Below are 21,888 nucleotides of genomic sequence, written 5' to 3'. Positions count from 1 at the left end.
TGAGGACTCTGTGCTCAGTCCAATGGTTGGCTGTGAGCATCTGCCTCTGTATTTGCCAGCTCTGGCAGAGCCTCTCAGGAGACAGCTATATCAGGCTCCTGTCAGTAAGCACTTCTTGGCATCCACAATAGTGTCTGGGTTTGGTGTCTGTATATGGGATGCATCCCCAGGTGGGGCAGTCTCTGAATGGCCTTTCCTTCAGTTTCTGCTTCACACTTTGTCTCCGTATTTCCTCCCATGAGTCTTTTGTTCCCTCTTCTAAGAAGGACTGAAGCACTCACACTTTGGTCTTCCTTCCTCTTGAGCTTCATATGGTTGGTGAATTGTATCTTGGGTATTCTGAGCTTTTGGGCTAATATCCACTTATCAGTGAGTGCATACCATGTATGTTCTTTTGTGATTGGGTTAAATCACTCAGGATGATGTTTTCTAGTTTTATCCGTTTGCTTAAAAATTTCATGAAGTCATTGTTTTTAATAGCTGAGTAGTACTCCATTGTGTAAATGTACCACATTTTCTGTATCCATTCCTCTGTTGAAGGACATCTAGGTTCATTCCAGTTTCTGGCTATTATAAATAAAGCTGCTATGAACATAGTGGAGCATGTGTCCTTATTCTACATACACTGAAACTAATAGAAGAGAAAGTGGGGAAGATCCTCGAATACATGGACACAGGGGAAAAGCTCCTGAACAGAACATCAATAGCTTATGCTCTAAGATTAAAAATTGACAAATGGAATCTCATAAAATTACAAAGCTTCTATAATGCAAAGGACACTGTCAATAGGACAAAATAGCAACCAACAGATTAGGAAAAGATCTTTACCAATACCACGTCCCATAGAGGGCTAATATCCAGTTCTTTGTATATACAAAGAACTCAAGAAGTTAGACTCCAGAGAATCAAATAATCCTATTAAAAATGGGGTACAGAGCTAAACAAAGAATTCTCAACTGAGGAGTACTGAATGGCTGAGAAGCACCTAAAGAAATGTTCAACATCCTTAGTCATCAGGGAAATGCAAATCAAAACAATCCTGAGATTCTGCCTCACACCAGTCAGAATGGCTAGGATAAAAAACTCAGGTGACAGCACATACTGGTGAGGTTGTGGAGAAAGAGGAACACTCCTCCATTGCTGGTGGGATTGCAAGCTGGTACAATCACTCTGGAAATCAGTCTGGCATTTCCTCAGAAAATTGGACGTAGACCTACCTGAGGACCCAGCTATCCCACTCCTAGGCACTTTGGAGTAAAAGATGCTCCACCATCATTTTATGTTAGATGCTTACATGATGTAGGTATGGCAAGATGCTAGGACAATTAGCAAACTTGTGGTGACATAAACTTATTGTGTATTATTATCTGCTTATTGTTCACATTTTAATTATGACTACATAATTATTTATATATCTTAATTATTTATATATCTTATGAACTATGTAATGATAGGAGCCCTGGGTTCTGTCAGTGAATTATTCTTAAAGGCTTCAATTTATCGATATTTATATTGATAAATATTTTTACTGTGTCTGAAAATAAAATATTATGCATTTTCACTTGGTGAAACGACTGAATGACTAACTCATTATTCCATCATGTAAAATAGCACTCAATAAGTGCCTACCAAGAAAATAAACGACACATTTGTCATCTGAGTGCTTAGTTACTATGGTCCGTGTCTTTCTGATAACATCATGATCAGAATTTACAGTGATGGCTTTGAAGGAATGCAGAATTCTTTAAAGTCTTCTAGACTTTCCACTATTAAAGGAAGAGTCTAATTCTGCAAGCAAATGATACATGCACCAGCCATTTTCTGTATAAAATATCTGTACAAAAAATACCCTATATCATAGAAAGCTAGGTAGGGTAGATTTTTCACATGGTTAAATGAAATGTTGGGTTTCTAGTTTGGCTCTTTTATAATTTTTTTATGGTGCGAACTCTTCCTTCCCTCTAGGTACTAAACTCAATCTCTCATGTTAAACACTCTGCCACTGAGCTACATCCCAGCCAGCATGGCTTCATTAAGAATCCGTTCTCTGACCTTCTTACCAGAGACACAGAAAAATATTCACAAAGATTAACATATCTTTTTCAAAAGAAAAGTTAGGAAAGTATATGTAGGACAAAAGAAGTATTTTACATGACTTTTAAATAAACCACTTGCTTTTCTGTTATGCCTGTTTTATTGTTTATATAAGATGAAATTTGCTCAATGTATTATTCAAGTTTTTTTACCAAGTTATTAGCAGGTATTGTCATTCTTGTTAGATGCTTACGTGATGTAGGTATGGCAAGATGCCAGGACAATTAACAAACTTGTGGTGACATAAACTTATTGTACATTATTATCTGCTTATTGTTCACATTTTAATCATTTAATTATTTAAATTGAAATAATTATTTATATAATTATTTATATATCTTATGAACTATGCAATGATAGGAGCCCTGGGTTCTGTCAATGGCTTATTCTTAAGGGTTTCATGTACTTTGACAATTTCATGTATGTTTCATGTATTTTTGCAATTTCATTGGAATTTGAGCACATGGGACTATTTATCTACATTACAAGTCACCATAGCTGTCTTAGCTCGCATCCCAAAGCAAGCTTTGGTTTTCTGGATAACTGAGGTAAAAATGTTTCTGATACTTAAGATGGCCTCAAACTTCTGATAAATATTGATCAAGTATTGCTCTCGGGTTACACTTTCTTTTGCAGCTCTGAGTTATCAGTTAGCATGTACATGTCAAGGCAATGAAATGAGACAGCCTTGATCAGAAAGACCACATGTTCAGAAGGCTGATGGGAGACGTGTAGGCTAAACAGGATGCTGACATTTTGAAAACATTTTGCAGGTCTACACAAGACACAACCTTCAGAAATGTTACTATCTCTTTCAATTAGTTTTATGGCTTTATAATTACATAGTCCTGGTTTAATATGACAAAATCTGATCACTAAAATATTTGGGCTAATATTAATGCCAAATCATAATAGAAAAATATTTCTACGTAAAGGAAATTTTAACGGCTTTTTCGGAGGCATCTTTAGAGGCAATTCTAAATGTCTTCCATGATCATACTTGAAGTACCCTGCAGTCTTCAAGAGAGCAGTGCCTGCGGACATGAAGTTCTCTGCTACCTGGTGGGGATGGCATGAGCTGTGTCTGATACTTTGCCACATCATCAGACTAAGTTAAGAGAAAACTGCAGTTTCAGAGTATGACAAGAAAGAGCTACATAATTCTGATTCCCAAACAAAAGCAGCAGCGGGGCCTGAATGTCACCGGATTGCTATGGTAAACATACTCCCCCATGTGGTCTGCTTTGTGAATAGTAAGTACTGTGTCCATTCAACATCCCTTCCTCCCTTGGTCAAACACTGCTTATCTGCTTTCGGTGCCTGGTACTGTATTCTCTGCTGGGAAGCAGTACAGACACACTGGGTTGTGATGATGCATTTTACAGGCACTGTGTGTTTGTGGGCCTTGTCTATAGCTCCCCATCATACCTTTATGTTCTTAAATAAGTTCATACAAATAAACCCGTTGTCTTAAAAAAGATTAAGAAAGGTTCCTTTAGAGCACAAAACACAAAGGGCTCATCATTTATGAGTGGAGGTGCAGTTTTCTGGCTTGAATCTTCTAGTCATTCATCACTGTTTCCTAATGTCATGATGTCCAAGACAGTGACTTGGAATGAATGTGGAGGAAAGAGCCTGGAGAATATTCTAGAACAGGGTCCTCTCTACTTGTCAGGAGATCAGACACTAGGTTCTAAGGCAGACAATATGAATAAGTTGGTTCTTGTTTTCTGAGTTCCTCCCCCAACTGTTTCTGCTTTCAGTCACTGTCACATAACACCTGTGGCTGGACCAACTCTATAGGTTACAAGTTCAAACTTGTACAGTGCCTTCTTGGGACTCCATGAGGGCAGCCTTTGGAGCAACGTCGAAAGCCTCTCTGCCACGCCCTTGCGGTTATTTCTCAGTGAAAAAACCAAGCTTTAGTCTTGTGTACATCTCACGAACCTGCAGAAATTTCCTTATTTGTCTCAGGTGGCAATCGACAAGTTTTATAGGAAAATATTCTCAAAAGCCGCATCATCAGTCCCCGTTCCAAATACGGACAGTATCTACTGGTTTCACAGCATGAGAACCATCTGTTTTGAAAACCTTCGCCTCTTCCACACAGCTGTTGCTTAGAACTCACACATACACACTACTTCCTACTGCGTGCCCTGAGTGTGCTCATTTGCAAGCTTGGGTTGAAGCGCCTGAAGAGTTCAGATAATTGTCTGCTCACACCTACGTAGGGCACTTAGTGCCCCACGATGACGAGGCTATTCTTTCTAACTCTCCTTCAGTTTTTCTCACCTCCTTTCTCTCTACATATCTAAGTAGATGTGAGCTTTCTGCTAGGAAGCGTCTTTCTGCACGGTCGAGCTGTCATCATCTATGGATGCCATCGTGTTTTCTCTTGGTAGTACGCCTCTGGCACTCCACCACCATCTTGCTTTGCAGGCCTGTGGTAAAGTGGTTGTCTCACGTCCCTTTGGGCGTAATTCTGGGCATTTCCTTTATCTTTTTTCCAGAACCACTAAGCTTTAGGTTTTTTTTGTTGTTGTTGTTGTTGTTGTTGTTGTTGTTTTTAATTAATTAATTTATTTTTTATTTTAGTGGGACACATCCTCAGTATCTTTCTCAGAGATGATGCATGAAACTGAATGTTCTGGAGCTAGGCCCTGCCTATAAATGTCTTCACACTGACATATAATTTGATGTTTAATTTTACATGATAATTTGGCTGGGTTAAATCAAATCAAATATTTGATCATGCACTATTCTACTTGTTTCAATCAGAGATTTCCTGATGAGAATAATATTTAAATTAGTGACCTGGGTAAAGCGGAATACGGTGTGCTTCAGCCAATAGCCTGAAGCTCTGAGTACCAGGTGAGGTATACGCCTTCCTATCGGCAAACTCAGGCTGGACCGGCACTTCTGGGGTTTGTGTCTGACTGGAGCTCTGCCATCAACTCATTGGGCCCCCAGGCTTTCCAATTAAATCATAGTTGGCTCTCCTAGGTCTTTGGTTTCCCAACTGAAACATTTTTTGGGGGGGGGGGTGAGGCCGACTTCTTAGTTTCCAAAGTTATGAGAACCAATTCCTGATATTAAATCTCTGCCTTGGTCTTCAATCTTGTCTCAGTTTCTACGCACACACACACACACACACACACACACACACACACACACACACACATATATACACATATACATACATACACACATACATATACATACACACAGACAGTACACAAACATTGAAAATATTTTTTTGTGATAATGTCTCCTGTATTGTAATGAGCTTGAACTTCTGATCTTCCTACTTCTATTTCTGAAGTGCTAGGATAGACGAGCACTATTGTGCCCAGTGTGTCGATTGCCAGGACAGAACTCAGGGTTTGTGCATACAAGGCAAGCACTCTGCCAAGGGAGCTACATCCCAAACCTCTAGCTAAAACTAAAATTTGTTTTGGAGTTTTGAAGCCTTGTTGGCTCTATTTGTTTTCAACAAGTCCCAAGACACTCTGGTTCTGGGACTATTTTACACATGTTCCTTGTTGCTTATAACCTGAGGATTTCAAGGACTCTCTCAGTTCTTCCCTACTTAAAAGCCATATTGGTATAGCTTGTTGTGAGCTTTCTTTCTGAGTCACAACACTGGCTTCTCAGAATCATTGTGACCTGGCTGTCAAGGCCTCTTGTCTAGAAGGTGTTCTTTCCTTTTCCATCTCCGCTTACTATTTTTTCTCTCTTACTGAAGCTCATATTTTGAACCTCTTGGATTGATTATTTTATTTCATATTTTCCTTCTCTTTTAAAAAGGGTTTATTTATTTTTACTATTGTGGTGGTGTGTGTATACATGTTCATGTGTATGTGTGTGTGAGCATGTGCACATGTAGACCAGAAGGGAGAGACGTTTTCAGCCTCTACCGGGAGTGGCTGAAGTCCTATATGACTGTAGCATAGGCCTGAGCATGTTAAAGGCCCCAGTGTTTCGGACTCATGAGAATAGCAAAGCTTGCCTCAGGTCAGGCTCAGGAAAATTGCAAAACCTTCCTCCGGACCATTTGTGGATGTTGATAGTGTGTACAGAAAATGACTGCTCCCTCTTCTGGGGTGTTTATAGCCTGAGACTGTTCCCCTACAAAGACCTGTAGAGAAACACGTCTCCTTGTTGGTCTGGACCCACGACCTCTGTCTCCTTTAGCTGTAGGCAGCAAATCTGCTCCCTAGGCTGAGACTCATAAGACACAGATAAAGTGAACATGTGGACGTTTCTGGATAGTAGTGCCTCTCAGGCAGAGTGCACAGTACACGACGCACCCACACAGGATCCCAGCTTTTGTGTGTGTCTCTGTTTACTCATTCCCTGTCACCTCAGTCAGGTCATCCCTGAAGCTATGCCGGTCAAGGCAGATCTCTGTGTGTCTTAGTTCTACTCCATGGGTAAGTTCTTCATTCTCATCATTAAGTGCTTACATTATTTTGATTCCTAGTAATTTTTTCATCTTTCATTGATCTCTCCAACCCTAGTACATCTTTAAAAATACTAATTTATTTTTATTTATTTATTTATTTATTTTGAGACAGGGTTTCTCTGTGTAGCCCTGGCTGTCCTAGAACTCACTTTGTAGACCAGGCTGGCCTCGAACTCAGAAATCCGCCTGCCTCTGCCTCTCAAGTGCTGGGACTAAAGGCGTGCGCCATCACTGCCTGGTTTATTTTTTTCTTTATAGAAACACTCCCCCCAATTATCTGTAAAATATGGTTTCTTCCTTTTTCTCCTTCCTGAATTTTCTCCCATGCCTCATCTTCTGATATCTTTACTTCCTGTTTGTTCCCGCTTCCTACATATGACATCTGCCTACGTATTCTCTGGTAGAAGTGGGCTAATCAAGTGCCAGCGGTCACTTTAGGGAAGAAAGGTGGGATGCAATCCCCCCATGACTCTAAGTGGTACTAGCTGTACATTTAGGACAGACTTTTCAAACTCCTTTCTTGGGCATAGAAACACTGTGCCAGCATTTTGGGATCTGTGCAGGGAGGCTTATTGTCAGTGTGTGGGGTTGTAGATGTGTGGGCATCTGTGTGGGGAGGCTTGTCAAAGTGTGTGTGGTGCAGGTGCTCTCACCAGGGGCTGTGCACACGTCTGCTGGCTGTGCACACTCTTCCCCTGTTGTAGGACGTAGGAGGCAGTGGCCTGCCTCTGTGTGTGGAGGGGGGACAAGCAGGGGCTGGCTCTAGAGGACTTTTAACTTCTCTGCTTTTCAGCAATCCTGTTTTCAGCTCTGCCATACACCTCTGTCCTCTGTGGTGTTCCCTGGGCTTCTGGTTTTAATGGGTTCTGTGGGATGGATGGATAATATTGATAATGTTCTTGCCTGTAGATTAAGAATTCAGCATCTCTGATCTGCTGTATCTTACCCCAGTCACACAGCTACTCTTCTTGAGCTTTATGGCCATCTCCTAGCTGCTGGCTCCTCTTGATCTGTTCAATCTTGGCGGTTTGTTGATTTTTTAATTGTTATTTTTGGGGGACTTTGGGAGAAGTGCATATAAATATTCAAACCAGAACCTAGCATTTTATTCTAAGTGTAGTCAATAATAAAATAATAAAAACATCGAATAAGAAAATGAAAGATGAGAACTCAGAATTCAAAAACAAAGGTTAAAAGTTCCCTTTGGTAAAGAGATTCAAAGCATTCTCCGGACAATAAAATACCACTTGAATTTCATCACTCTGACTTTTGGGGGAGTAATTCAAGTATACTTTTTAGGGTCCAGCAACATCTTAAACTGGTGACACATACAGCATCAAGAGCGGATAGAAAGCATTGAATCAATTTACCCAAACCATTGGGACTGAGTATGGGCAGAACTGTCTGCTGAGTGGAGACTCACCGACTTTGTAATGGATGCAGCCTTCCAAGTCGCCTACGGTGATCCACCCCTGCTTCTTTTCCACTTCCGGGTCATTGTGCAGGATTCTGTTTCTTAACCATGACAGATAGTACACACGGAGCTTATTCTTCTTTCCTGTGGAAATAAGAGTTTTAAGTCCACGTTCTGTGATGGCCTTCTCTCTTTCGTCCCTCACCTCCTCTGGACTCCTGCTGGCATCTGTGTGTCTGTGAGGGCAGACCAGCCAGGGGTCCTAGCTCTTCCCCACTATTATTCCTGTCAGGACTTGTAAAGACAGACCCTAGCCTTCTCACCAAAATCCACAAATTGTACTTTTTTTACTGTTAGTGATTTCTTATTTGCACAGGCCAGTCTCCTGAACTCTATAACAGAGTCCCAGAGATTCTAGAGCTCATGTTGAAGTGTTAGCAAGTGGGCATTTTAGCCTACCTATGTGTGTCTCCTCCTCTCACCTTTGCTCCCCTCTCTTTGTCTCCCCTGTCACAGCAAAGACATTGTTAACAGTTTTATATATATTTAACTGGTAAGACAATGGAACAGAACAGAAGACAGAGAAACAAATTTAGTAAAGCTATTTGAGTTTAGGGGATGATATTAGACAAAGTTATGGTGTTGAGGTCATCAGAAAGAATGTTAAATAAAAACATCAAATAAGAAAATAAAAGATGAGGACTCAGAATTCAAAAAAAGGAATTCAAAAGTTCCCTTTGGTAAAGGACAATAAAACACCAGGTCGATGGCACGAAAGACTTTATGGAAAGCAAAACATATCCAGTCTATTGGATGATCTGAGTACCACAGGGAAAACGCACACTTCTGTGGCTCTCTCTTAATGAGGAATTTAGGCTTGTGGATTTTATTTCTCAGATATTTTCCATCGCTCTGATGAGGTTTTATGTTCTACAGATGGGATATGTACTAGATGATGGGGATTCAGGAGAGTATCCTTCACTGGCTTGACAGCAGAGTGCAATGAGACTTAAACCCTGGGAAGCTCGGCACAGCTGCCGCTCCGCTCATTCATTGTCAGCAGAAGCCTAGAGCCCAGGTGCTTAGGCTAGCCTCAGTGAGGCAGGGCTGTGTTCCTTCCTTCCTGTGCCAGTAGGAGCTGAGCAGTTCCAGGGTCTTCCTTCCTGTTTTATTATCTCATTTCTCCCTATATGCTCCACGATAAGAGGAAATAGCTATACTCCGAAAGATGAAGATGGTCCTTAGCCTGCACTTCAACTTTCTGACAGCATAGCCACTCTGGATAGAGGACAGACAGATGTGTGGTTTCACTTTTGATTTGGGAATGTTGTAACCAAAAAAGGCAATTAGTCAGAAACAAAGACCACACAGAACTCAATGTAAATCATAGGGCAAGAACAATTTACTTGGTTAATCTTAATTTGCAAAGATAAAACTCTGAACAGTCAGTAGAGGGGTAGAACACAGAAGGGATGACATACTAAGAGACTGCATTTTCTCAAACCACAAGCACACCTTCATCTTTAACGTTCAACCCAGAAGCCCTGTGGGGGGTCTCTTTGCATAATAAAGATGAAGAATATAAACTACATTGCATTATGGGAATGTGCGAGAACCATCAATGCTGAATGTCTGCACTTTATCCCAGAGATTCTGACCCAGGTCTAGGGACAGCTTGGTTTTTTACATCTTCCTGGTGGTTCTAACACATAAGGGGTACTGTTGGTTTCATAGCTGATGAAGTACAAAGAAGAGGGTGATTTCGCCAAACAGCATCAGTAAGAAAAAAACTACTTTTCTTCTTCTTCTTCTTCTTCTTCTTCTTCTTCTTCTTCTTCTTCTTCTTCTTCTTCTTCTTCTTCTTCTTCTTCTTCTTCTTCTTCTTCTTCTTCTTCTTCTTCTTCTTCTTCTTCTTCTTCTTCTTCTTCTTCTTCTTCTTCTTCTCCTCCTCCTCCTCCTCCTCCTCCTCCTCCTCCTCCTCCTTCTCCTTCTCCTCCTTCTCCTTGAGACAGGGTTTCTCTGTATAGTCCTGGCTGCTCTGGAACTCATTCTGTAGACCAGGCTGGCCTCGAACTCAGAAATCCGCCTGTCTCTGCCTCCCAAGTGCTGGGATTAAAGGCACACACCACCACTGCCTGGCCGAAAAACCACCTTCTTATCAATAAACATAGGCTCCAGTTATATTTTTCACTTGTTAGCCATGAGGCTTACTTGTTGTCTAACAAAGTCTTTTTCTCATTTTAAAAAGCTATTGCTATTGTAAAAATATACTGGTAAGGATGCCGCCACTCTAATCTCTTTGTAGAATTGGCTGCCTACTGCTGCAACTGTCCTTAAGACATTAGTAGATTCTAAGCAGATGTTTTGAGAAAAAAGACTAAAGAAACGTTTCCGTGCTAATTCCCCTACGAGACGCCTAGATTTTGATAGTCTCAATATGAGAGTATGGTGGTTACTGCAGCTCAGACAGCTTAAGAAGATTCTTGCTGAGTTTTAAGGGAGGTGAAGGCCAAAATACACAGCTTTTATGATCCGGGTCTGCCTCACACAGGTTTAAAGCACAGGTAAATCTTCCTGTGAGGCCAGAATCCTCAGCATTATAGTACATGTGGGTGGTCTCTCACCCCCACCACACCCCCAGCTACAGTGCTGTACATCTCCTGTGGTTGGCTAGGCAGGGCTTCTTCAGAGACCAGGATGTCACCTTCTCACCTGGGTGCACCTGAGGGTAAGGTCAGCTTAGTAACCCACCTGATATCGTGACCAGGACATTCAATCCTTCTAGCACATCCATCTGCTGGAATCGCCTCCGGTTGATTAGGTTGTAGACTTTGCCCTGGCCGCTTCTGTCCAGGAGCATCAGGCCGTTTTCAGTCCCCACCAGAAGGTTCACACCTGCAAATGTAAGAAGCACTCAAGGACTGACCTTCTATGGGCCTTAATCCTATGCCACCCAGAGAACGGTTTCATGCTCATATAAACAAATGGGCAGGCGGCTGCTAGGGTAGACGTGTAGCAGTGGAAGGCACAGCTCACACGGTCCGTCGCCGTTCCTCTGGGTAACAGAACTACAATTCCAGTTTGTAAAGGGAGGCAGCAGTACTTCTCACCTAGCCATTTACTATTTAGCTCTGAGAGTACTTGCCAAGAGGAGCCTTAGGCAGAGATGTGCAAGTAAAGCAAACGTGTTCATTCCCCCGTTTGTGGAGGGTCTCCTCTTCCTTGTGCTCCCTAAATACCAAATTTCTTTCTTCCTAGGGCACTCCCAAACCCAGTACCCACTGATTCATCCACTGATTTCTGAGGCAGCTAACCCATCTAGGTTCAAAACACAAAAGATTCCACTTCCACACTCTCTCAGCATGGAAGTCCTTGCTCCTACACACACACACACACACACACACACACACACACACACACACACACTGGTTCTGCTTTTTCTGGTCACAGAAATGATAAGCCAGTTCATGAGAAGCTGAATCATAGGACTATTGATTTTAAAGAGTTCCCAATTACCCAGTTCTAGCACACTTGTAAGCAGTATTCCTTATCTGAAAGCTGGCAGATATGATATTTCATTTAGATAATTATTACCCTAAAATTCCATAGCTAAACAGATTAGTCATCCACTTACTAAAATGTACCTACATGGAGGATTCACTGTGCAGTGGAGCTTGAACATCCCTTGATACATTTCTACCTTCTGAAAACATGACTGTCCACTTGTCAAGCCCTACCACATTTAATGTGGTTCTGTTGTCCTCTAAAGAGCCATTGTGTCTCACATGGAACAATTCCCTGGTTTCAATATTCTTTCCTGCTGACATGGCAAACGCCCTTAGCCTTATAAAACCATGCTGTCCCAATCCAAGCCCGGCAATAGAGATGGGTTCAGGTGGACCCCATCCTGATCTTCCTATGATGCTGTGAGTAATAGAGGCCAAGACTTCGATAAAATCTCCCCACGCCCATAGTGAGTTTGAACCCAGCTAACATCTGCAGATCTGTTCAATGAAAACACCACATGGATGCTTTCAACAGAAAAAGGAAGCCTCATCCAATTACTGCTGATGGCGCAGCGTCGGGCAAGTCACTTAAATATGCTGGGCTTGTTTTTTCCAGCTGTGAAATGAAGGTAATGGCATGAGACCCCTTGCAAGATAGAGTCACAGAGATAGAATGTGGGGTGCCGTGGGTAGTGCCTCACAAAGAGTGGCTGCACATCCAATGCTGGCTAGCTCTGTGTTGATACTCTACACGCCATCTTGAATACCAGGTCTTTCTACATAGAATCTTCGTTTGCTCTTTCCTTAGGCAGTTCCATGTCAGTTTCCTAACAGCTGTCTCCTAGTGCATTTTGATGATGAGAGCCAAAGGCGTCTAACACTTGAAGGTAAACTGACTAATGAGTGGAAAAACAAAGCAAACAAATAAACATACATGCATACATACCCCACAGAGCTGCACAAAGTATCTCTGAATTGAAGCGTTTCTTGTATTTTCTGATTTCCGGTGTGTCACTATGAGGGCGAATGTTTGTTGGGTTCACATTTACCACCGAGATCTTCCTCGCTTCATTGAGTTTGGCCTGCTCTTGCCTAAGGAGTTCGCTAGTAAACAAGGCTTCAAGAGAAAGAAGTAGAGAAGTAAGTCAGCAGCATCATACCAGGCAGCCAGTGGAAGGGTGGGGGAAGGGCTTAGCTCGGGGTGTGCCATAGCAAAGGCGCAGGAACAATGAACCGATACCTATTTTATACTCTACGGTAGGACAAAGCATATCACTTGCAGAAGCACGATTTTGTTCATTAGCAAAACAGTCACACCTCTGGATGGTAGAGAAAACTAATACTAATCTCACAGATACAATATGCCATTCCTGTCATTACAAGCAAGGAATGGTTCCTTTTTGAGATTCCATATAAGATGACTTCAAGGATTAGTAAGTTGCAGAAGGCGAAGAAGCAAGGCCATCCTCTTAGTGAGCCAGACCTGCCCTGGAAGCGCACACCCGGGGCTCAACACAGCTCAACACGCGTTCATGGAGTGTTCAGCACCACACTATTTGAGCATAGCAGTATACCCAGAAACTGTTTTTGAGAAATATGTGGTAAGTCTCGAGATCGCTGCGGGGTGGCTTCTCCTAGTGTCCTGGGATACCTCTGGGTTTCTTCCAGAAACATGATAGAAAGAAAAAAAATCAGGGGTTGGGGAGGGGAGAAAGAAAGCAATTTGCTTTAGGAATTCCACAAAATAATAAATTTAAAACTATCTTATCTTAAGACGGGGGGGTGGGAGGGGGAGAAGGGTGTGTAAGCCATAAGTGGTGTAATGGTGTAACCTCTGACTTGATGGGTTTTGTCACTAGGCCATACTGGAAAGGATGCCTGTCCCTAATCCCCAGGGCCAGTTTGCTCACCAGCAGCGGAAGACTCGTCATCCTCTTCATCTTCATCAGTGGGCGACGTCTGGTACACCCGAGGGTCCACGAAGGGGGTGAAGGAGGCCTTGGTGCTGCTCCCCATACCATACTGGTCAAAAAGCAAGAAGGAGCAGTTAGCACTGCAGGGACAGGTGGCGCTGACCTTGTTTTGCCCAGTCGTGACAGTGACATCAGATTCCTTTGCCGCCCCATTCCCACTCCCTAGAAACCAAGAGTCCCTAGGCCTCTGTGCAGCCTCTTCCCAGTTCTGGGACTCCCCAGACATTGTGTGAGCGTATGGTTTCATTCATGGTCAGACTGTCGGTGCTTCAGGAAGAAAATGACATTTCGGATGGCAGGTGGCGCTTTGATATGTTATTGACCATTATGCCTACAGAACTTATTTCTACTTTTAAGTCAGTTCATCATGCACTGACCAAATGATGTTTAAGAAAAGCAAAATCTAAGGCATGTTGGCATAGCAATGCTCCATCCCAGAAGAGTTAGTTCAAGAGATGCCCTCATGAAAGATAGCCTTCGGGCCCTTCCATTCTGGCCTGATGATACATGTGGACTTGAATCAGCTCTAACAGTGTTAATTTCTTTAATCAGAGATCATTTATCTAGGGTTTGATGTTTCCTTTCCTCGTTGGCTTAAGAGGATGCTTATGTCACGTGCTTTACATGGAGACCTGGTATAGTGACTGAGTTTATATGCAATATATCTGGAGGACTTTAAGTAAGTCCCAAGGGCTTAGACCACAACGTAAAGGCGTGAAGTCAGAACTAGATTAGGGAAAATATGTTCAATATCAACATTTGGTGTCATAATGGAATTGAATTTTTTCAAAAGACATACTATAACTCTTTGCCTGTTTTGTCTGTTAGATTCTTCCCTTCTACAGTGCCCATCTTGTGTGTGTGTGTGTGTGTGTGTATGTGTGTGTGTGTGTGTACATGCTCATGTGTATGTGTGCATGAGATGTGTATATGTGTGCATGTGGGGGGATCAGGGGTCCCTGTCAGACGTCTTCCTTGATCACTCATCTACCTTATGTTTTTGAAATAGACTCTTTGACTGAGCCCAGAGTTCATCCATTTGGCTTGGCTAGCTGGTTGGCCAATGACACTGTTCACTGTTTCTGTTTTCCCTCACCTCTAGTGCTGGGATATACTCCTCTGACACCACATCTGCCTTTTAACATGCATGCTGGGGATCAGAACTCAGCTCTTCATGGTTGCAAGGCAGGTGCTTTACCAACAGAGCCATCTGCCAAACTCCCTGCTCATCCTTTTTATATCACAAACACTACAGTGTTCAACATCATGAGAACTCTTTGTGGGTATTCCCGTCTTAGGCATAATTTTTTGTTTTGTTATTATATTTTTATTTTAAAACAAATCTACATTCCTAAGCCCTAATCATGTAAGGACAAACTTGCAAATATCCAATTTGATTTCCTAACTCACCAAGATCCAGTTCAATTCCCTTCAATATTTTCCCTCTACCCTTTTGTATCAAATTCCTTTCCTCCTCCCCAGATACGAATCTCTCCCCAAACCATTACTTTTGCATGTTTTCTCTTTCACCCTTAAAAGTACAGGAAGGAGATGGTAAAACAGCTCCTCTTACTGCTGGGATAGCAGCAGCCTCTGAACCAAAGTTCTGTTCTGTAGGGGCCCTCCTTGGTACTGATAGAGGACTTTGGGTAAAAATATCTTCCCACACTGCACGAAGCTACAACAGGATGCTGGGCTTTTCAAGACGTTCATGGGTCCTTTCTTACCCTTGGAGCATCTCAAGAGCACAAGCCTCAGAGAAACCCAGTGTGAGGATAATGTCAAGCACAACCATATACATGTTCTGTAAAAATACTGACTGCTTTGTGTGTTAGTCTCAGGACTACTATGAAACATGACATGGCCTTGAATTTATCCACTCATGTCTAAGAGCTGGCTGTGCGCCCTCAGACTCTCCTAGGCTTGCTTCCACGTGGGAAAGACATCTCGTTTCATCACCTCGGCGCAACTTGGAGAAAGAACCAATCTCTTACCCATTAAACGTGAGGAGCCCATCTTTCAGAAACAAAACATTTCAACTTCACTTTCCTCAAGTCATGCTTAGATTGAATAAATCAATGCAAATATGAGTCACAACTGTTGGCCTGGAAGTCTCACAGCTCTGTCTTTCCACCCATGAGTTTGTGACACAGTGGTCTATGTTCTGGCTCAAGCACTGTGGTAAACTTGCTGTGTGTCCTGGACAAGTCATCTGACCTCTCTGATCTTAACCATTCTCAAGTCCCATCTGGAACACATGGAATTTGGCCAGATGATAAATGAGAACTTGTGTCTATGGTTTCTCTAAATACTGGCATAAGCAGCCATATAGCAGAAATGAACCGTACACGGTTCAGAGACTCTGGCAAAGCCTGATTGTTTAAGTCATCAATGTGTTGAGTCCCACAGAGGAGAAGAGAACTCTCATGACTGCTGCCTGGCACCTACTTCAGCCCCAGAGTCCATCTCCTGGGAATGAGTGGAGACACGGCCCAGCCCCTCAGTGGGAGTTCCAGCTGGTGAATGGCTCTGCTGCACAAGGTCTGGGAGATTGATGTGACCGGCGAAGCCATTACTGTCACTGTGTCCAGATCGCTTCTTCTCTTCAGCCGTCTGAGGGATACAACACACAGGGGCCATTAGAGAGAGGGTAATGACTGAAGAGTACTGTCACTCCACACATCCTAGACCTAACAGGCTCCAAAATGATCTACTGGGCAGTCTAAGGTGATACCCAGATGAATACCTCACCACAAATAACATGGACTCCAAACTGATGTACTGGGGAATATGGGATGGTACTTTGCCTAAGAAAATAAAGATATTAAGCCTTGTTAGTCATTTAGTAAGTGACTTGTAAGTCCATTTAGTAAGTGGACTGACTTTCAGGTCTTATGCTAATACATGAAGGATGCCACAGATGGAGGCAGAGTTAGGAGCAGAGCTGTCAAGTTTCTTTTGTGTGTATGTGTGCTACCAGATAATTGGATTTACAGACCATATTGTCAGACTATATTGAAACAATTTCCCAAATCCATCTGAAAAGCGCTGGGATGAAAATATATCAGCATACACTCACCAAAAGAAAAATCTGTGTATTTCAAGAAAACACAGAGATGTTATTTACGCAACTCATAGGGTTCCTTGTCAGTGATAAGGTCAAACAATTATTAGGCACATCTGACAGGAGTCCCAAGACATAGAAATGCTCTAGCAGATTATTTGAAAATAGAGACAGAGCTGTAACATGCTCTATGAATAAGTTCTAAAATTGTTCTTGATAGGAATGCAGGAATTAAATGCTTTAAACCCACTCCTCCTGAGATAAGCCGCCTCCCTAAATCCAAGGGGACAAAAAGAATTAAAAGAAATCCCCCAAACCCAGTGCATCTAATTGGCTAGTTTTGTAATTTCCTTTGCTCCTGTCTAAGGGTAACTTAGTACCTGCAGATCAACCATTTTCCATGTCTCATCCTCTGCTTGGCCCCACCCTCTGGCAACGACCATTCCATTCTCAGCTTGGGTGAGAACACTCCCAGATATGAGAGAGATCTTGTGGTACTATTTCACTTGATGTGATGATGCCCAATACCATCTATCATGCCTTAAAGAACAGGATCTCACTCTTTTAATGGCTAACTAGTTTTGCCTTTTATGTCCGGACCACAGTTTCTCCATTCATTGATAAGGCAGTGGGTGAGAGGGTGATTCTCACTCTTTGGCAGGTATGAGTAGTGCTGACATAGGCAGACAGCACGGCGACATATTGATTTCATTCACTCTGGAGAGTCTCCCAGTTGTGGGGCTGCCAGGTCATGTGGTAGTTCTATTTTTAACTGTTAAATGACAGCACATCAAGATTTGCAGAGTCCCTTTCTCCACAACCTTGCCATCACCTGCTACTTTTGGTCTCTAGGATAATAGTCATTCTGATTTAGTTTTTGATTTTTATTTTGGTTTTGTTTTACATATCCTTGACAACTAGTGATTTTGAATAGTTTTTTCCATGTGTCCAGTAGCCATTTACATATATTCTTCCAAGAAATCCCTGTTGCTCATTTATACATTATTATTTTTCTATTGTGGCTTCTGAGTCCCTTATATATTCTAGATGCCAGCACACTGGTGAATATTTTCTCTGTTCTGTGGTTTGTCCTCCTTGCTCACCAAGCTCTTTGTTGTGCACAGCTCTACCCATTCCACCAAGTATGTACCTGGTTCACTGGGGATTCTTTTTTTATTTTTTTTTAAAGATTTATTTATTTATTATATGTAAGTACACTGTAGCTGTCTTCAGACACACCAGAAGAGGGCATCAGATCTCATTACGGGTGGTTGTGAGCCACCATGTGGTTGCTGGGATTTGAACTCATGACCTTCCGAAGAGCAGTCGGTGCTCTTCCCCGCTAAGCCATCTCACCAGCCCTCACTGGGGATTCTTTAGGGCAGACCCAAGTAATGATTTCCTTCCTGCTTAACACTGAACACTCTCTACCATGTGCCTTTCACACTCTCCTTGCCTCCTCTCCCTCTCCATTTCTTAGTTCAGCATTGCTGGATGCCTACCACATATGGAACGGTTTGCTTAACACAGAATAGCCAGGAACGTGGCAGATTTGTTCCCCATACTCTGGGGTTGGTTGGTATTGGCAAAAGCGTATGCTGTTTCTTTGGTCCAGAGTGATGCTTCGCATTCATCTTCAACCCAACTAGATTTGGAATCACCTAGGAGACTCATCTTTGGGTGAGTGTGTGAGAAGGTGTTTTCAGATAGTTCTGACGGAGGACGGAAAATCCACCCTAAATGTGTCCTGGGTGGGCAATTTGAGAACTTGGGGGAAAGAATGGGGAAGTCTGATGAGTAACCTCACCACATGCACGTGCAGCACGAACACACAGTGTCCTGACAGTGGACACCATGTAACCAGCTATTACCTCCCACTAGGCCTTCCCTACCTCAAATGATACACTGTATTTCCTCATATCCAGAGCCAAACCAAACCCTTCCTTTTTTAAGTAGCTTTGCTCAGATACATAGCCAGAGTGAAAAGAAAAGAAAGGACCATATTCGGCTTCCCCCAGACTCTGTCTTGAGTGTACAGTTTCTAGCCCGCACTTGCCTCTGTCTGGAAATAGAAGAAGCCACTTCTTTGTTGTGTATGAGACAAAACATACCCCCGAGATCCCAAGGATGTGTATGATTCATACATAAGGAAGCTTGATAAATGTCTGCTAAAGCTTAGTATCATCCGTTTCCTGGACGACAAACTGTCCCAGTGAGGGTCCACTCCTCAATTCATTTTGTCGCAATGTTCATTGGGGGCTAGCATGGGTACACATTCTCGGTGTTGAGCATTTCATCTTCTAAGTGACATTTAGGCAGCTCAGCTCTCTCTCTCTCATCCATCTTAGTGTCCCTGCTTTTTATACGTGCTAAACAGCTTTTCCCTCCTCCCACCTTCCATTCCCTACTGAGAAGCCTTTTGACATTTCCCCCCAATTTCCCCAGAGCATAAATCACACCTTGTCACTTTCGTTTTTTAAGTATCTCTTGTGTCAGTGGCATTTTCTTCCAGGCTTTGAAACTGACGAAGATACAGCGGTTATTAAGGAAAGACTTGAAGGGCTAGCTAGGGATGTGTCTCAGAGGTGGAAGAGCCTGGAGTGATGACCCTTGAATCTCCTCACTTCTGAGTCATCACCCTTAGGTTCCATCAACCAGCATATTTTCATCAAATACCTTCTGTGCTCCAGGCTCTCTCCTGGGAGCACAAAGGAAATTGAACAACAGCCCCGCATCCCTGAATCTCATTAAGAGAATCCCAAGTTCTCTGATTTTGATAACCTCACCATTCTCAGGAGGATGAGCACAAATACGTTCTATGTTTTCACACATGCCGGGTACTTGACTGAACACTCTCTACCATGTGCCATTGCATCCTCACAGGAACAGTGTGAGTCAGATTTCACCAGCACCACCTTACAGAAGGGAAAAGTGCAGTCCGAGGCAGCCAAGTGGCTCTTCTCAAGCGATGCTCAAAGTTCAGGCTCTCAGGCGGTGCACAGCAGCTCTGAGGCTCATTGCTGCAATGAGAGCTACTGTCATAGCTTACTGGACCAGGAGAGGGAACCTGTAACAAGTGGGATGGAATTCCCAAGACTCCCACGTAGACTGGGAGATGGGGACCAACCTTTGCCAGCAGCCCAAGTGGATTCGTAACGGAGCAAGAAGAGATGAGAACGCAAGTACGCAGAAGGAGAGAAAAGGGGTTTGTGGAGAGACAGGGAGGGCAGGAGGCAAGCAAAGCTGAGGGCAGAGTGCACGCAGGAGCCACCGAAGCCCTGGTCTCTCTTTTAGCTTCTGCTTCCTCTCCTACAGAGGTACCCCACTAACTGTGCCTTGAGTTCCTTCCATGGATATAAATTATAAATAGTTTGTGAATTTCAACTCTTCTTTGTATGTTATCTACAACTCCCCAACTCCCCACCCCCCCCCAACTCTGTAAAAGTGTGTCCTTTCTTGTTTATTTATACTAAAAAGCTTCATGGTACAGACTAGTGTTCTCACTCTGTTGGGGTAGGTGAGTAGAAACTAGAGAGGACATGAGGAGCTTCAGGAAAGTACTATTATCATTGACTGCCAGGAGACGGGCTTCCAGCAAGGAAAGCCGAGGCAGAAAAGAGTAGAAGGGAGTGAGAGAAGCGAAATAGCATTTCCAGGAGATGGGACACTGGGGACAAAGAGCTGGCTGCTGTGGCACACTCTAGTGGAGTTGAAAGTGGCTCCATGGAGATGTGAGATGAAGACAGGCGGACATGGAAGGATGGCAGGCAGGGAGAGCGCCAGGGCGCTAGGTGTGGGGGCAGTCATAGGTAGTATGGGCAGTAGAGTCTTTCAGAGCTCTCCTTTCTATTCTCATAAGAATAAGCCGAGTGTCTGATGCCCAATGCTCTGGAAGTGAACCCGCAGTATCGGATAAGCTAAATCTTTTTTTTTTTCAGGTGAGAAATGCTGCAGCAAGATCATCTGAGCACTGCTGCAAGCTCCTTTATTTTATTTTTTCTTTTTTTTTCTCTGATTTTTTTTATTTTAGATATTTTCTTTATTTACATGTGAATTTCTCCATTCCCAGTTTTCCCTCCAAAAAACAAAAAAACAAACAAAAACAAACCCCTGTTGCCTCCCCCTTCCCCATGCCTGCCACCCCGCCCTCTCCCACTTTCTGGCCCTGGCATTCCCCTACACTGGGGCACAGAACCTTCACAGGGCCGAGGTCCTCTCCTCCTATTGATGATCGATTTTGCAATCCTCTACCATACACATGCTGCTTGAACAATCAGACCCCTCTATGTGCAGTCCTTGGTTGGTGGTTGAGACCCTGGGAGCTCCGAGGATAAGCTAAATCTTATCGCAACAAGATAAAATTTAAGTTTGTAAATTTTATTTTCCTTTACTGTAGCCCTGAATTAATTTTTTTTAAATATATGTGTCTTTAATGGATTTCTTTTTAAACCTCAGGGCTCATCTGATGATTGATCTTATGTATCAACTTAACTGAGCCACCAGGTGCACAGATTAAATGTTACTTCTAGGCGGGTCTGTCACACTATTTCTGAGCATCAAGAATTCGAACTTTTGAATTGGTGGAGTGGTTAGGAGGATTATCATTCCCGGGACTAAGCAGGAACCAAGAGGTCCTAGATCAAAAAGCCGAAGAAGAAATGTTTAAAGTAAATTTTATGTGTGGTTGTATTTGTGAATGTGGGCCCACAAGCCAAGGAACACCGCCTAGAGAACTCAAAGAACAATCTTGGGTGTTGCTCCTCACCCTGACTTATTTAGACAGTTTCTTGTTGGTTACTGGTGTGTAATCCAGGCTAGCTGAAGCACAAGCCTCCGGGGATTCTCCTGTCTCTGCCTGGAATGTCACCATAGAAGCACATTGGTTACATCAGCACACACTCAATTCTGGCTTTACAGAACTCAAGATTCTCATCCTTGTGTGGCAAAGGTTTTCTATCCACTGAGCCATCCCTGCAGCCCACAACTTGCCTAGTCTCAGTCTTGCTCACTACTTAAGCTGAGACATCTCATCTTTACCCATTTCTGCACTGGGACTCGTACTGCCACAGGTGCAGGGAATCACTGGAATTCTTGTCTTCCATAATCACACAAACCACTTCCTTATGGTCTGTCTCTATTTCTCCACTACCACTCTCCTTTCTTCTCTCTATTTTCTCATTCTCCCTCCCTTCTCTCCTCTCCTCTCCTCCCCTCTCTGCTCCTCTCCTTTCCCCTTTATCTGAAGTATCTGATTAATAGTTTGATATTTTAAGACCCCACACTCTGGGACTGAAGAGATGGCTTAGGTGATAAGGTGCTGGCCTTGCACACCTGAAAACCTGAGTTAAATTGCCAAGATTAATGCAATCCCA

General features: G+C 43.0%; 1 protein-coding gene across 4 annotated transcripts in view; it reads right to left on the bottom strand.

Annotated features, from left to right (window-relative positions):
* Window positions 1-21,888, bottom strand: part of Tnik (TRAF2 and NCK interacting kinase) — a 416,591-nt gene that overhangs the window by 9,654 nt on the left and 385,049 nt on the right. For all 4 annotated transcript variants that reach the window (XM_031376481.1, XM_031376482.1, XM_031376484.1 and 1 more), the window contains 5 exons: window positions 15,901-16,065; window positions 13,390-13,501; window positions 12,426-12,596; window positions 10,725-10,868; window positions 7,983-8,117 (listed from right to left, as the gene is read on the bottom strand). In XM_031376481.1, the coding sequence (XP_031232341.1) occupies window positions 7,983-8,117; window positions 10,725-10,868; window positions 12,426-12,596; window positions 13,390-13,501; window positions 15,901-16,065 (727 nt within the window). The remainder of the gene's footprint in view (window positions 1-7,982; window positions 8,118-10,724; window positions 10,869-12,425; window positions 12,597-13,389; window positions 13,502-15,900; window positions 16,066-21,888) is intronic.

This window comes from Mastomys coucha, unplaced genomic scaffold (genome assembly GCF_008632895.1).
Source record: "Mastomys coucha isolate ucsf_1 unplaced genomic scaffold, UCSF_Mcou_1 pScaffold17, whole genome shotgun sequence".
Lineage (NCBI taxonomy): Eukaryota > Metazoa > Chordata > Mammalia > Rodentia > Muridae > Mastomys > Mastomys coucha.
This window is presented reverse-complemented; position numbering and strand designations above follow the sequence as displayed.